Below are 16,504 nucleotides of genomic sequence, written 5' to 3'. Positions count from 1 at the left end.
TGTATCAGTAAGAAAAATCCCCAGCTACAGCAGAGAGATGGACAGTTGTTGTAAACAGGGCAACCATCAAAGAAACACAAATGGCCACAGGAAAATGGTCTTATTCTACACTCTCAAAGTGGCAAAGGGTAACCTACATACAAAACAGGTAGACCGTAACAAACCAAACCATCACTTTTAAGGGGGAGGGGCTTGGAATTAAAGGGACTATAACTGTACATTTAGAGGGTTCTACAATTTTTTAATTTTACAAAGTGAAAGTGCATCGCCTTTTTTTTTGAGACAGAGTCTTGCTCTGTCACCCAGGCTGGAGTGCAGTGGCACAATCTTGGCTCACCACAGCCTTGACCTCCCAGGATCAGGTGATCCTCCTACCTCAGCCACCCAAGTAGCTGGGACTACAGGTGTACACCACCATGTCCAGCTAATTTTTTGTAGAGTTGGGGTTTCACCATGGAGCCCAAGCAGGTCTTGAGTTCCTAGGTTCAAGCAATCCTCCTGCCTCAGCCTCCCAAAGTACTAGTATTACAGGTGTGTGCCACCACGCCCAGCCTTTTTGTAATTAAAATAAATGAAAACTTAAATTGAATTCTTTCAAGATTTACTTTCCAGTTTCCTTTCATGAGATTTTTAAAAGACATATTACCTCTTGGTCCAGGTTATATTCTTCATTTGAATTAAGAGCAACTTTTACAGTAATATAATCTCCATTTTTCACAGCATCCCTTAACACATCTAAAATGAAAGAAAAGTTGTTAGATTTTATATATCTAGATTTGCAAAAGGGATTTCATTATTCCAAAACTACTCACTACTTGGAATTGCATCTGCTGCAGCAAAATTCTCATCTTCCCCATCAAGGTGCTTTTGGAAATCTTCTAACTTCATCCATTCCAACTGCAGGTCCATACCCAAACTCAGAATCTGCTGCCTGCCATCTGGAACACACAGAGGCCTTGTTAACATACATTTATTTAAAGTAAAAAAAACCCCACAATGTTGTTTATTAAATTTGTGGTGTCTTAACCAAAGCTTTATGTATACTTTTAACGTAAGTCATTGTATAATGGGGTCTTTTAATTGATAAAATCCCCAATTTTCTTTGGGAAGTAATATGAACTACCCACATTTAGAAGCCATGGTGCTGTGAAGGCTTAAAGATAAATAGGTGGCTGGGTGCGGTGGCTCACGCCTGTAATCCCAGTACTTTGGGAGGCTGAGGTGGGTGGATCACGGGGTCAGGAGATTGAGACCATTCTAGCTAACACGGTGAAACCCCATCTCTATTAAAAATACAAAAAATTAGCTGGGTGTGGTGGCACACGCCTGTAATCCCAGCTACTCGGGAGGCTGAGGCAGGAGAATCACTTGAATTCGGGAGGCAGAGGTTGTAGTGAGCTGAGATCACGCCACTGCACTCCAGCCTGGGTGACAGAGCAAGACTCTGTCTCACAAATAAATAAGTAACTTGTCATTGTAAAATAGCAAAGGAGGAATTTTAAGACTCAGTAGCTCAAAGTAAGGAGAAATCAGGGATCTGGTAAGAGGAAGTGCAATTCTAATGTGACTTTTCTCCCTTCCACCATTCTTCTTGGACATACACTGCTTCCGACCATGTACAGATAGCGCCATTCTCAGCATGTGAGTTGATCCAGCATGTACGTCAAAGGCACTGCTTACGGATCCTTCCAGACTCACTCAAGCCCCTGTGCCTGGAAGCCTCTTGCTCCCACAGTACCCTGGCTCACACCCAACCCACCGTGAGGTACTGCTAGAGTCTTCCCCGACGGGACTCACAGGTGTGGGAACACTGAGGACGCATGTGTTCAGCCTTTACCACCACTGCAATCAATCACAGACTTCAGCGCAGCTTATCTGGGAGTAATTCACAATGGTTATGTGCTCTTTTTACAAATGAAAAACAGAAATACTTGATGGTAAGAGTTAAAGGATTTTCACTGGAAACCAATTCCTCAAACTACATAGATGATGTTAGGCAGATGGCCCAGCCACAGAAATAAAGTTTGTAAAACACATGCAATAACTGAATAACTTTTTCCAAAGCCCTAAACTCAAACTAACACTTCTGCTAACTCTGAGAGCTGACAGCAGAGAAACAGCAGACAAACAGCACAGCCTCTGGGCTGTCCATCCTGCAGCATCCCAGCTCAATCAGCAACAGTGAAAGCCACTAGCAATCATGAGACACATTAACTTGTTTACATGAATGGATCTATTTCCTCCATACACAATAATCTGTAAGGGGAGACGTGTTACAGATGAGAGAAGCTGGGAAAGGCTCCAGGGTTTGCTCAGAGACACACACCAGAGAGTAGCAGAGCTGGTCTTCTTACTCAGGTATCTGAGTACCCCGTGGAGCCCCCACCTGGTATGCCCCATAATCCATCCCGCCACTGAGGAAGCAACATGGAAAGACTGGAAGCAGAACAGGTTAGGTCTTTATGAACCGAGATAATACCACTGAACTCATAGGGCTGCTGTAAGAACAGAGAGCATCCCTAGACCAGAACCATCGGAAAGGATGAGCTGCAGCTCAGACTGTGGTCTCTAACAAAGCAAACTGGTTCAAAACCTATGCTCATTCCTGACAAGTGCTGGGCCTTGCCTCTGGACCTGATAAACTTAATTTTCTCTTTATTTTTAATAAGAAACTCGATATACATATATGAAGGAATGCATGTCATAAAACAATGAAGTGTGCTCTGTGGTCACAAGAACTGCCTGGGGGCACACACCTGTGCCTACCACAGCTGGCCCCTGCATGGTGTCATTTACATCTGCAGTCTGTATCTCTCATGTTCTTCTTCAAAATAGCTTTGCCATAAATACACATATCCCTAAGAAATAGGTAGTTGGTTTTGCTTGCTAATGAGCTTTATACAAATTGCAGGAGTTCTTCATGCTCTGGGTAGTGATCCTTTGTCTTTCCACTCTTACTTACGGTAGCTTTGACAAATGGAACTATATTGTTCAGTCAATTTTATCATTCTGTTCCTTTAATGGAACATTTTGTGTCTTAAGAAATCTTTCCCTTCCCCCAAGGTCTTAACAATAGTATCCTTAATCTCTAAATACCCTCCGAATAGGGCTCACTCCATCAGGATTTGACTCTCACGTATGGGCTTTTGCTACATGAGTAACCGTCTGTTGACACCAGTGAGAAGAGTCATCCTCCCCACAGGGACCGTGACGCCCCATCCTCTGTCCTGTATCAGAGCTGCATCGCCGGACTGAGGTCTCTACCGTGCTGTGCTAGTTCACCTACCTTTCTGTGCCAAGTAAATGCTGTACTGATCGCTAGTTTGATACAGCAGGTTTTGACTGCTTACGGGGACAGTTGGCTCTGGCTTTTCTTGAATCTTCATATAAACCACAGAAACAGCATTTGTAAATTCCATGAAAAACTGTGTTGAGATTTTGATTAGAACTGCAGTGATGCTATAGACCAGTATGGAGAAAATGACAAATTTTTAAAATTGTTTTCCTTTTTTTTCTCTCTAAGACAGAGTCTCACTCTGTCACTCAGGCTGGAGTGCAGTGGCGCAATCTCGGCTCACAGCAACCTCCACCTCCTGGGTTCAAGTGATTTCTGTGCCTCAGTCTCCTGAGTAACTGAAATTGCATGAGCGTGCTACCACACCTGGTTAATTTTTGTATTTTTTAGTAGAGATGGGGTTTCAGCATGTTAGCCAGGCTGGTCTCGAACTCCTGACCTCAAATGATCTGCCTGCCATGGCCTCCCAAACTGCTAGGATTACAGGCATGAGGAACTGCACCTGGCCCCTAAAATCGTTTTCTAATAAAAATGGCATATATACATTTTAGTAACTTTTAGGCAATCAAGAAATCTTTAAAATTTTCTCCATACGAGCTTTTTTTTTTTTGAGACATAGTTTCACTCTTGTTGCCCAGGCTGGAGTGCAATGCCGCAATCTTGGCTCCCAGCAACCTCTGCCTCTTGGGTTCAAGCAATTCTCCTGCCTCAGCCTCCCGTGTAGCTGGGATTACAGGCCTGCACCACCATGCCTGGCTAATTTTGTATTTTTAGTAGAGACAGGGTTTCTCTATGTTGGTCAGGCTGGTCTTGAGACAGATGATGATGATGATGATGATGATGATTATTTGACAGGAGTCTTGCTCTGTCATCCAGGCTGAAGTTCAGTGGAGTGATTTTAGCTCACTACAACCTATGCATCCTGGGTTCAAATGATCCTCCCACCTTAGCCTCCTGAATAGCTGGGACTACAGGTGTGTGCCATCCTGCCTGGCTAATTTTTGTCTTTTTTGTTTTTTTGAGATAGAGTTTCGCTCTTGTTGCCCAGGCTGGAGTGCAATGGTGTGATCTCAGCTCACCGCAACCTCTGCCTCCCGGGTTCAAGCGATTCTCCTGCCTCAGCCTCCTGAGAAGCTGGGGTTACAGGCATGTGCCACCACGCTTGGCTAATTTTGTATTTTTTGGTAGAGATGAGGTTTCACCATGTTGCTCAGGCTGGTCTCAAAAATTCTGAGCTCAAGTGATCTGTTTGGCCTCTCAAAGTGCTGGGATTACAGACGTGAGCCACCCTGCCTGGCTGACAGCTTTTCCCCCTTCCTTTCCAACGCCTATGCCTTTTGTATTTCTTTGTCTTACTGTACTGAGTAGACCTCAGTATAATGTTGAATAAAAGTGATGACAGAAGGCATCCTTGTATTATTCCTGATTTAAAATCAATGTTTCTGGCTAGTCATGGTGGCTCATGCCTGTAGGAGGCTGGGGCAAGTGGATCACTTGAACCCAGGAGTTAAAGACCAGCCTAGGCAACATGGTGAAACCCGTCTCCACAAAAAAATCAAATCAAATCAATATTTCTAATGTTTCACCATTACAACTCATGCTGCTAAAGGGTTTGTTGTTGTTGTTGCTGGTTTTTCAAAGACAGGGTCTCACTCTTGTCATCCAGGCTAGAATACAGTGGTGTTATCATGGCTCACTGCATCCTTGAACTTTCGGGCTCAAGTGATCCTCTGTCTCAGGCACCCAAGTAGCTAAGATTACACTCAGCTAATGTATAAATTTTTTGTACAGACAGGGTCTTGTTTTCCCAGGCTAGTCTTGAACTCCTGGGCTCAAGTGATCCTCCCACTTCAGCCTCCCAAAGTGTTGGGATTATAAGAGTGAGCCACCACGCCTGGCTTATGTTGCTAAAGGTTTAATGCTCCTTATCAATTGAGAAAGCTCCCTTTATTCATAATTTGTTAGGTTTTATTTACTTTTTAATCCAGAATGCCATTAAACCAATTTCTCCTTTTCAATTCATAGGAAAAACCCAATGTGATGACTTTTTTTTTTTAAAAAAAACAGGGCCAGATTAAATTTGCTAATATTTTGTGGGGGACTTTTGCATGTGACTTCATTTAGTGAGCTTGGCCTGTCATTTTTCTTTCTTATATATAGTTTTTTTGTCTGGTTTTGGTACTGAATTTATAATGGTCTCCCAGAATGAGTTAGTGTCAGCATTCTTTGTCTATTTTTAGAACTACTCTTATAAGTTTGGTAGTGTTTGGTTTGAGAAAACCATATGGGCTTGGTGTTAAATTTATGAGGCTATTTTAATTATTATTTCACATTCTTTAACAGTTGTGACTATTCAGTCTTTTTTGGATCAGTTTCATTAAATTATTTTTTCCCTAGGAATTTTCCCATGTCATTCAGTTTTCAAACCTCTTTTGAAATTTTAGAGATGTCTGGCCGTGTTGTCCAGGATGGAGTGCAGTGGCTATCCACAGGTACAATCTTAGCAAACTATAGCCTCGAACTCCTGGGCTTAACTGATCCTCCTGCCTTGCCTCCTGAGTAGCTGCAATTACAAGCACACACCACCATGCCTAGGCAGTCTTTTTCTTTTTTGGAGACGGAGTCTTGCTCTGTCGCTCAGCCTGGAGTGCAGTGGCGCGATCTCAGCTCACTGCAACCTCCGCCTCCCAGGTTCAAACAATTCTCCTGCCTCAGCCTCCCGAGTAGCTGGGACTACTGGTGCATGCCACCACACTCAGCTGAGTCTTTGTATTTTAGTGGAGACGGGGTTTCACCATGTTGCCCAGGATGGTCTCAAACTTCTGAGCTCAGGCAATTCACCTGTCTCAACCTCCCAAACTGCTGGGATTACAGGCGTGAGCCACTGTGCCCAGATGCCTAGCCAGCTTTCACATCGATTAGTAAGAAATTGCTCATAGAATTCTTTTTATTTTTTTTTTTGAGACAGAGTCTCACTTTGCAGCCCAGGCTGGAGTGCAGTGGTGTGATCTTGGCTCACTGCAACCTCTGCCCCCCAGGTCCTGGTTCAAGCAATTCTCCTGCCTCAGCCTCCTCAGTAGGTGGAATTACAGGCAAGTGCAACCATGACCAGCTAATTTTGTATTTTTAGTAGAGATGGGGTTTCACTATGTTGGCCAGGCTGTTCTTGAACTCCTGACTTCATGATCCATCCACCTCGGCCTCCCAAAGTGCTGGGATTACAGGCATGAGCCACTGCACCTGGCGCTCACAGAATTCTTTCATCTTTTCAATCTGTACCCAACCTGTAATCATGTCTCTCTCTTTTTTTTTTGGCAATGAAGTCTCACTGTGTCACCTAGGCTGGAGTGTGGTGGCACGATCTTGGCTCACTGCAACCTCTGCCTCCGGGGTTCAAGGAATTCTCCTGCCTCAGCCTCCCGAGCAGCTGGGACTACAGGCACATACCACCATGCCTGGCTAAATCGTGTCTCTTTTTCATGTGTTTCTTTTGTTCTCAACAAACTGTGTCAGAGGCTTGCTTATTTTATAGCAAAGCCAGGAATCCACTTCTGGGTTTACTGATGTTCCCCCTACTGTATCTGTTTCTTTCTGCCTGGTATCTCAACAGCAGTGCTAATTGGCATCTGCCCTCTGGGCGACTGACCTCTTCCTTCTTGCCCACTGGTACTTGAAATTACCCTAATTTCCTGCAAGCTCAGCAATGCATCCAAAAGCACATTTTACCTAGGTATCCAGGATATAGTCGTTTTGTAGTAAGAGGGTTTCCCAGACAATCTAGTCTGTCATATATTCTGAATTTCTCAATTCTCTCCAACTGTTTCTCAAGATTCACAAATTATAAAAAGTTTTATTAGAGTAGACTTTCTCGTTTATTAGGTCCTAGTTATAAACATACATGTACACATTTTAGTACTCCTTCCCATCGCTACTGTAGTCTATATTCTTTTTCTTGACCAATGCCAATGTCCTCAGGACACCATTTACAATATAACCTTATTTCGTGTTATTTGCTGCAATGTTAAAAGGGCAAAATACAAATAAGTTCGTATTTGATAATTTTCTGAAAAAAATTTATTAAATACTAAGATATAAAATGAGTCTGCCAGGTAAGAGTAGGTAAGGTAGAAAATCAGAAATATTTTAGTTTCTAAACATGCTGAGAACAACATAGGAACTCAGAAAAATTGTTTGATCCACTGAGAAGTCACAGAATGACCCAAGTCTTCACTATAAAATGTTTTTATTATTTATTCAGGAGATCCAAATAAAGAGTTTTATTTATCCAAATAAACTCTTCTATTCTGTTACTATTTTTATCTTGAGAGCAGAAATACAGAAAGTACAATAAAATAATATGGTGCAGCACTACCCTGAAAAATTGATTCCAGAATGATTCCAAACTCACCCGATTTCTCATCTGCTTGGCACGCACTGTCTAAAACCTCCTGATCACCTTCCGCAGCAATGTATGCCCAAGTATCCGTTTCATCTCTCGTGTTTCTCCTTTCTTCAAGTGACTGTTTGTTTTCCTTGGTTTTGTGATCATCTATGGTTTTAAAATCCAGTGGCATTTCTTCTCTTTTTCGATTATTCTCAGAAACATCATTTTTTTCTTCTGGTGTTAATTTTAGTAAATCAAATGCACTTCTGATTTCCTTAAGTGCTAATCAAAAAATTAAAATTGATAGTTAAGTATGAGTCACAAATTTCTGTTACATTCGAAAGAAAATCTAAGTTAGTGTTAAACCAAGAAGGTATTTTCTTAATTTTTACTAACCTCTACCTTGCTTATAAAGCCTGGTCTGATTTACTATCAAAAGCACAAAATCATTTCAACTGGTCTTTCTACTAGTTGCTCAATACTCAGAAACGATGTCCAGTGTGAATGGCTGTTAAGCAGATGTTGTGAACTACTCAACTCCTGTTGTGACAAAGGCCTACTGAAGACAGTGAGCCTAAGAGTGATCCAAGTCTCACCAGCATCTTTCCCACTGCTAAAGACACCAGACTGTCTAATAGCTGGAGCCTGAAGCTTGTACCAAAATGGTTTCTGGTGGCAAGTGAGGGAAACAGCAGCAGGGTGCCAGAGCACTGCCTGTGTACCTGGTAAAACTGTACCTAATGCTACTAGCTTTTAACTAAAGAAGAAAGTGGGAAAGAAAACTGGCAGGTACTAGACCTGATATAAGAAATAACCCCGAGATACATTTTAGGGACAGTGATCCAAGATGGCCGAATAGGAACAGCTCAGGAGTGCAGTTCTCAGCGAGAACAATGCAAAGGGTGAGTGATCACCACATTTTCAAATGAGTTATTACTGCCCACAGACCAGGAGATTCCCAGGCTGAAAAGCGCCAAGAGTTTCCTGCATGGCTGTTTCAGCCAGCACAGTGGGTCTCTGCACAAAAACTCACACAAAGCTGGGTGGCCATTTCAACTGGCGCCTGGAATGCCTGGGAGACAGAGCCACCCATTCAATTGAAAAAAAGGGGGCTAAAACAGGGAGCCAGGTGATCTGGCTCAGCGGGTCCTACCCCCACAAAGACCAGCAATCTGAAACGCTCTGAATTGAGAGTTTTGCAGCAAGTGCAGCTGGACCTGGGACAGTCCAGCTCTGTGGGGGGAAGGGCATCTGCCACCACTGAGGCAGTACGCCACTGCCGAGGCAGTCCACCATTACTGAGGCAATCCGCCATTACTGAGGCAGTTCTAACTATACCTCTATAAACAAAACTACAAGGAAGTTCACACAGCAGCTGGACAGAGCCCACAGCAGCTCAGCAACGCCTCTGCTGGCGGACTGTGACTAGGCTATCCCCTCGCTGGGCAGGGCATCTCTGAAAAAAGGCAGCAGCATGTCAGGAACTTATAAATAAAGCCCCACCTTCTCAGGACAGAGCACCTGGGAAAAAAGGTGGTTATGAGTTCCACTGCAGCAGACTTAAATGTACCTGCCCAGCAGCTCTGAATGAAATAACAGAGCTCACAGTTCAGCACTTGAGCTCCTATAAGACTGTCTCCTCAAGCAGCTCCCTGATCCCCATATACCCAGAGACACCTCATAAAGGAGTGCTCAGGCTGACATCAGGCGGGCATCCTTCTGGGATGAACGTAACAGAAGAAACTGGCAGAAACCCTTACTGTTTTGCAGCCCTCGCAGGTGATCCCCAGGCAAGCAGGGTCTGGAGTGGACCTCCAGCAGTCCTACAGCAGAGGGGCCTGACTGTTAGAAGAAAAACTAAAAAACAGAAAAAAATAACTTCATTATCAACAAAAAGGACGTCCACTCAGAGACCCCATCCGAAAGTCACCAATTACAAAGACCACAGGTAGCTAAATCCCCAAAGATGGGAAGAAACCAGTGGAAAATGGATGAAAACACCCAAAACCAGAACAACTCTCCTCCTCCAAGGGATCACAACTCCTTACCAGCAAGGGAACAAAGCTGGATCGAGAATGAGTCTGATGAATTGACAGAAACAGGCTTCAGAAGGTAGGTAATAACAAACTTCTCTGAGCTAAAAGAACATGTTCTAACCCAATGCAAAGAAACTTAAGAACCTTGAAAAAAGGTTTGACGAAATGCTAATGAGAATAAACAGCTTAGAGAAGAATATAAATGACCTGATGGAGCTGAAAAACAACACGAGAACTTTGAGAAGCATACACAAGTTTCAATAGCCGAATTGACCAAGCAGAAGAAAGGATATCAGAGATTGAAGATCAACTCAATGAAATAAAACAAGAAGACGAGATTAGAGAAGAGTGAAAAGAAATGAACAAAACCTCCAAGAAATATGGGATTATGTGAAAAGACCTAATCTACATTTGATAGGTGTACCTGAATGTGATGGAGAGAATGAATTCAAGCTGGAAAACTCTCTTCAGGATATGATCCAGGAAAACTTCCCAAACCTAGCAACTTAGGCCAATATTCAAGTCCAGGAAATACAGAGAACACCACAAAGATATTCCTCAAGAAGAGCAACCCCAAGGCACATAATTGTCAGATTCACCAGGGTTGAAATGAAGGAAAAAATGCTAAGGGCAGCCAGAGAGAAAGGCCAGGTTACCCACAAAGGGAAGCCCATCAGACTCACAACAGATCTCTCGGCAGAGACCCTACAAGCCAGAAGAGAGTGAGGGGCCAATAGAACTTTCAACCTAGAATTTCATATCCAGCCAAACTAAGCTTCATAAGCGAAGAAGAAATAAAATCCTTTACGAACAAGCAATTGCTAAGAGATTTCGTCACTACCAGGCCTGCCTTACAAGAGCTCCTGAAAGAAGCACTAAACATAGAAAGGAACAACCAGTACCAGTCACTCCAAAAATGTACCAAATGGTAGACAGCATCAACACGATGAAGAAACTGTGTCAACTAATGGGCAAAACAATCACCTAGCAAAAAAATGGCAGGATCAAATTCACACATAACAATATTAACCTTAAATGTAAATGGGCTAAATGCCCCAATCAAAAGACACAGACTGGTAAATTGGATAAAAAGTCAGAACCCATTGGTGTGCTGTATCCAGGAAACCCATCTCACATGCAAGGACAGATATAGGCTCAAAATAAAGGGATGGAGGAAGATTTACCAAGCAAATGGAGAGTAAAAAAAAGTAGGAGTTGTGATTCTCGTCTCTGATAAAATAGATGTTAAACCAACAAAGTTCAAAAGAGACAAAGAAGGGCATTACATAACGGTAAAAGGATCAATGCAACAAGAGCTAACGATACTAAATATATATGCACCCAATACAGGAGCACCCAGATACATAAAGCAAATTCTTAACCTACAAAGAGACTTAGACTCCCACACAATAATAGTGTGAGACTTTAACACTCTGCTGTCAATATTAGACAGATCAACGAGGCAGAAAATTAACAAGGATATCCAGGACTTGAACTCAGATGTGGACCAAGCAAACCTAATAGACATCTACAGAACTCTCCAACCCCAATCCATAGAATATAAATTATTCTCAGCACCACATCACACCTACTCTAAAACTGACCACATAATTGGAAGTAAATCACTCCTCAGCAAATGCAAAAGAACGGAAATCATAACTAACAGTGATCACAGTGCAATCAAATTAGAATTCAGGATTAAGAAACTAACTCAGAAACACACAACTTCATGGAAACTGAACAACTGGCTCTTGAATGTAGACTGGATAAACAATGAAATGAAGGCAGAAATAAAGTTGTTCTTCAAAACCAACAAAAATGAAGATATAATGTACCAGAATCTCTGAGACACATTTAAAGCAATGTCTAGAGGAAAATTTATGGCAATAAATGCCCAAATGAGAAGCAAGGAAAGATCTAAAATCAACACCCTATCATCAAAATTGAAAGAGCTAGAGGAGCAAGACCAAAAAAACTTAAAAGCTAGCAGAAGACAAGAAATAACTAAGATCAGAGCAGAACTGAAGGAGATAGAGACATAAAAAACCCTTCAAAAAAAAAAAACAATAAATCTAGAAGCTGGTTTTTTGAAAAGATCAGCAAAATAGAGCACTAGCCAGATTAATAAAAAAGAGAGAATAATCAAATAGATGCAATAAAAAATGATAAAGGGGATATTACCACCAATTCCACAGAAATACAAACTACCATAATAGATTACTACAAACAACTCTATGCACATAAAACAGTAAACCTGGAAGAAATAGATAAATTCCTGGACACTTGCACCCTCCTAAGCCTAAACCAGGAAGAAGTCGAAACTCTGAATAGACCAATAACAAGGGCTGAAATTGAGGGAGCAATTAATAGCCTACCACTCAAAAAAAAAAACCCTCAGGTCCAGATGGGTTCACAGCCGAATTCTACCAGACATACAAAGAGGAGTTGGTACTACTCCTTCTGAAACTATTCCAAACAATCCAAAAAGAGGGAATCCTTCCCAAATCATTTTATGAGATCAACATCATCCTGAAACCAAAACCTGGCAGAGACTCAACAAAAAAAGAAAACTTCAGACCAATATCCATGATGAACATAGATGCAAAAATCTTCAATAAAATCTTGACAAACTGAATGCAACAGCACATCAAAAAGCTTACCCATCACGATCAAGTAGGCTTCATCCTGGGGATGCAAGGCTGGTTCAACATACCCAAGTTTATAAATGTAATCCACCACATAAACAGAACCAAAGACAAAAACCACATGATTATCTCAATAAATGCAGAGAAGGCCTTTGACAAAATTCAACAGCCCTTTATGCTAAACACTCTCAATAAACTAGGTATCGACGGAACATATCTCAAAATGATAAAAGCTATTTATGACAAACCCACAGCCAATATAATACGGAATAGGCAAAAACTGGAAGCATTCTCTTTGAAATCTGGCACTAGACAAGGATACCCTCTCTCACCACACTTATTCAATATAGTATTGGAAGTTCTAGCCAGAGCAATCAGGCAAGAAAAAGAAATAAAGGGTATTCGATTAGGAAAGGAGGAAGTCAAATTGTCTCTATTTGCAGACAACATAACTGTATATTTAGAAGACCCCATCGTCTCAGCCCAAAATCTCCTGAAACTGATAAGCAACTTCAGCAAAGTCTCAGGATACAAAATCAATGTGCAGAAATCAGCAGCATTCCTATACACCAACAGACTTAAAGACAGCCAAATCAAGAACAAACTGCCATTCACAATTGCTACAAAGAGAATAAAATACCTAGGAATACAACTAACAAAGCATGTAAAGGACCTCTTCAAGGAGAACTACAAACCACTGCTCAAGGAAATAAGAGAGGACACAATCAAATGGAAAAATATTCCATGTTCACGGTTAGGAAGAATCAATATTGTGAAAATGGCCACACTGCCCAAAGTAATTTGTAGATTCAATGCTATCCCCATCAAGCTACCTAGGACCCTCTTCACACAACTGGAAAAAAACCACCTTAAACTTCATATGGAACCAAAAGAGAGCCCACATAGCCAAGACAATCCTAAATAGAAAGAACAAAGCTAGAGGCTACCTGACTTCAAGCTATACTACAAGTCTACAGTAATCAAAACAGCATGGTACTGGTACCAAAACAGAGATATGGACCAATGGAACAGAACGGAGGCCTCAGAGGCAACGCCACACATCTACAACCATCTGATCTTTGACAAACCTGACAAAAACAAGCAATGGGGAAAGGATTCCCTGCTGAATAAATGGTGTTGGGAAAACTGGCTAGCCATGTGCAGAAAGCAGAAATTGGACCCCTTCCTGACACCTTAAACTAACATTAACTCCAGATGGATTAAAGACTTAAACAATTTAAGAACTAACACCATAAAAACCCTAGAAGAAAACCTAGGCAAAACCATTCAGGACATAGGCATAAGAAGATCTTCATGACTAAAACACCAAGAGCATTGGCAACAAAAGCCAAAATAGACAACTGGGATCTAATTAAACTCCAGAGCATCTGTATAGCAAAAGAAACAATCATTAGAGTGAACCAGCAATGAACAGGCTGGGAAAACATTTTTGCAATCTACCCATCTGACAAAGGGCTAATACCCAGAATCTACAAAGAACTAAAATAGATTTACAAGAAATAAACAAACAAACCCATTCAAAAGTGGGCAAAGGACATGAACAGACACTTTTCAAAAGAAGACACATCTGAGGCAAACAAACATATGAAAAAATACTCATCACTGGTCATTAGAGAAATGCAAATCAAAACCACATTGAGATACCATCTCATACCAGTTAGAATGGCGATTATTAAAGAATCTGGAGACAATTATTAAGATGCTGGAGAGGATGTAAAGAAATAGGAACACTTCTATACTGTTGGTGGGAGTGAAAATTAGCATAGAATTGGTGGGAGTGTAAATTCAACCATTGTGGAAGACAGTGTGGCGATTTCTCAAGGACCTAGAAATAGAATCCATTTGACCCAGCAATCCCATTACTGAGTATATATCCAAAGGATTATAAATTGTTCTATTATAAAGACACATGCACACACATATGTTCACTGCAGCATTGTTTACACTAGTAAAGACCTGGAACCAACCCAAATGCCCATCGATGATAGACTGGACAAAGAAAATATGGCACATATACACCATGGAATACTATGCAGCCATAAAAAACGAGTTCGTGTCCTTTGTAGGGACATGGATGACCCTGGAAACCATCATTCTGAGCAAACTGACCCAAGAACAGAAAATCAAACGGCACATGTTCTCACTCATACATGGGTGTTGAACAATGAGAATACATGGACACAGGGAGGGAAGCATCACACACTGGGGTCTGTTTGGGGGGAATAGGAGAGGGACAGTGGGGGTAGGGAGGTTGGGGAGGGATAACATGGGGAGAAATGCCAGATAGAGGTGACGGGGGGATGGAGGCAGCAAACCACATTGCCATATATGTACCTATGCAACAACCCTACATATTCTGCACATGTACCCTAGAACCTAAAGAGCAATTAAAAAAAATAACCCCCAAAAGAATATAATTAGGATGAATTCTGTCATAAATTCTGGGTATACAGCAGATGAGTTTTATTATCAGGGAATACTGAAAACTGGACTCTAGTGAGGACCTCTATGAATGGGACAAACAGTAGTTCCATTTAAGACTATATGTTCACAGTAAAAATGTACCTGAAACTGACATACTAGATACTAGGAGGAAAAAACATTAACAAGGCTAGGTCCAATTTTGCAGTATTTTGAACCTCTAATCATTCTTTGAAGACTAGAAGGCATTTACTATTTTTGTTTTGCTTTGAATAATAGTCTTACAGCCACTTTATGTGTAACCCACTGAATCAGCCACTGTTCCTGCCTAGCTTCATTCACCTGCTTCTACTGCCAAGACCAGCCTAGGCTTAGAAAAAAATTACTTTTAGTATTACCTCAGTTACATACAGCTTTCAGGAAAAAAACCCAGGGAAAATCATCCATCTCTTAGAACCACTGTTTGCAAGAAAACATGTGTTCCAAGTACTTTTGCTACAGAAACTAAGTATTTATCTGCTAGGGCTTATTTAAACACAGTAATGGTGTTTTTTGTTTGTTTGTTTGTTTAAGAAATATAAAGTATTTGCTCCAATATTGATATGTATTATGGATTCTCTATTATGGTCTATCTTGAAGTGATCCAAAATGTGTATTTAATGTATTTATACAAATAACACAGAGTTACATATAATGAATATATTAAACAAAAGGTGTTTTTTAAATTTAGCATCTGCCATTAAAAAAAACACATTTATTTTTCTGCCATAATGAATTTCCTGTCTCAGTAATTCTAATACGATCCCTTATCATATTAAAAAGAAGGAAAAACAAGGTGAAAAGGAAAAAAATTATATAAATTTTTATATAATAAACTTAGGTAACTTGTTATTTATTTGTATAATAGCAATGTAAATGGCAAAACGTTAATATTTACACTCACTCTTTAATCCTTTTGGCTCTTTTCGCCCTTTTTCTTCCTTGTCGGAATCATGCCTTCTCTGATATTTTTCTTTGGGTTCATTTTTTTTGGTCTCTTTGTCCTGAAAATGACATGATATCCAAAACAATAATGGATAAAGAGTTGACACTGTATATTTATTTGAGAACGTAAAATACAGGTTTGTGGCTTCAGGGAACCACCCTTGTATACTGTCGTACATGATCACTGATCACTAAATTCTTTTCACACAAAAGGATTTTGCTTCCTCAGTCAACCATATAATTCACAAAATATCAAATTCAAAACTCAATACCAGTTTTTCCACCCTCTTTTAGGAATTTTATTATTAAAAAAATAAAATTCTAAAAAAGTTTTCCACCCATAGTCTTAACCAACCATGACTATTTTTACTTCTCCATGTTCCCTGTTCTGGTCCTTGTACTTTTGCATGGATAATCTTTTTTAAAATTCATTTTTATTAACACTACAGATATTTTTACCTGACTGTATTCATATTTATGTAGGGTTTTCTTCTCCACTGCATTTTCTAAACTGTTCCATTTTGCTACACTGACCTAATAATTAATATTTCAATAGTTCTAATAGTCCCCAAGTTGACATATCAATATTTCCTTAACCATTTCTTCTATGGCTAGAAAGTTAGATTGCTATCCATTTTTCATTAATGAAGATAATACTGCCATAAATAACTATGTTTGCACAGCTTTTCCCTTTTTAAAATGATCTCCTTAAAGTAAA

At 40.6% G+C, this 16,504-nt stretch overlaps 1 protein-coding gene across 3 annotated transcripts in view; it reads right to left on the bottom strand.

Moving 5' to 3' along the window:
• Positions 1–16,504, bottom strand: part of MPHOSPH8 (M-phase phosphoprotein 8) — a 45,983-nt gene that overhangs the window by 14,607 nt on the left and 14,872 nt on the right. For all 3 annotated transcript variants that reach the window (XM_012441961.2, XM_012441966.2, XM_012441976.2), the window contains exons 4-7: positions 15,746–15,845; positions 7,704–7,961; positions 813–938; positions 647–735 (exon numbers count right to left, since the gene is read on the bottom strand). In XM_012441961.2, the coding sequence (XP_012297384.1) occupies positions 647–735; positions 813–938; positions 7,704–7,961; positions 15,746–15,845 (573 nt within the window). The remainder of the gene's footprint in view (positions 1–646; positions 736–812; positions 939–7,703; positions 7,962–15,745; positions 15,846–16,504) is intronic.

Source organism: Aotus nancymaae, unplaced genomic scaffold, assembly GCF_030222135.1.
Source record: "Aotus nancymaae isolate 86718 unplaced genomic scaffold, 86718_ANA_hifiasm-v0.15.2.pri h1tg000009l, whole genome shotgun sequence".
Classification (NCBI taxonomy): Eukaryota; Metazoa; Chordata; class Mammalia; order Primates; family Aotidae; genus Aotus; species Aotus nancymaae.
Note: the sequence above shows the minus strand (reverse complement) of the source record. Positions and strands in the feature narration are given on the sequence as shown.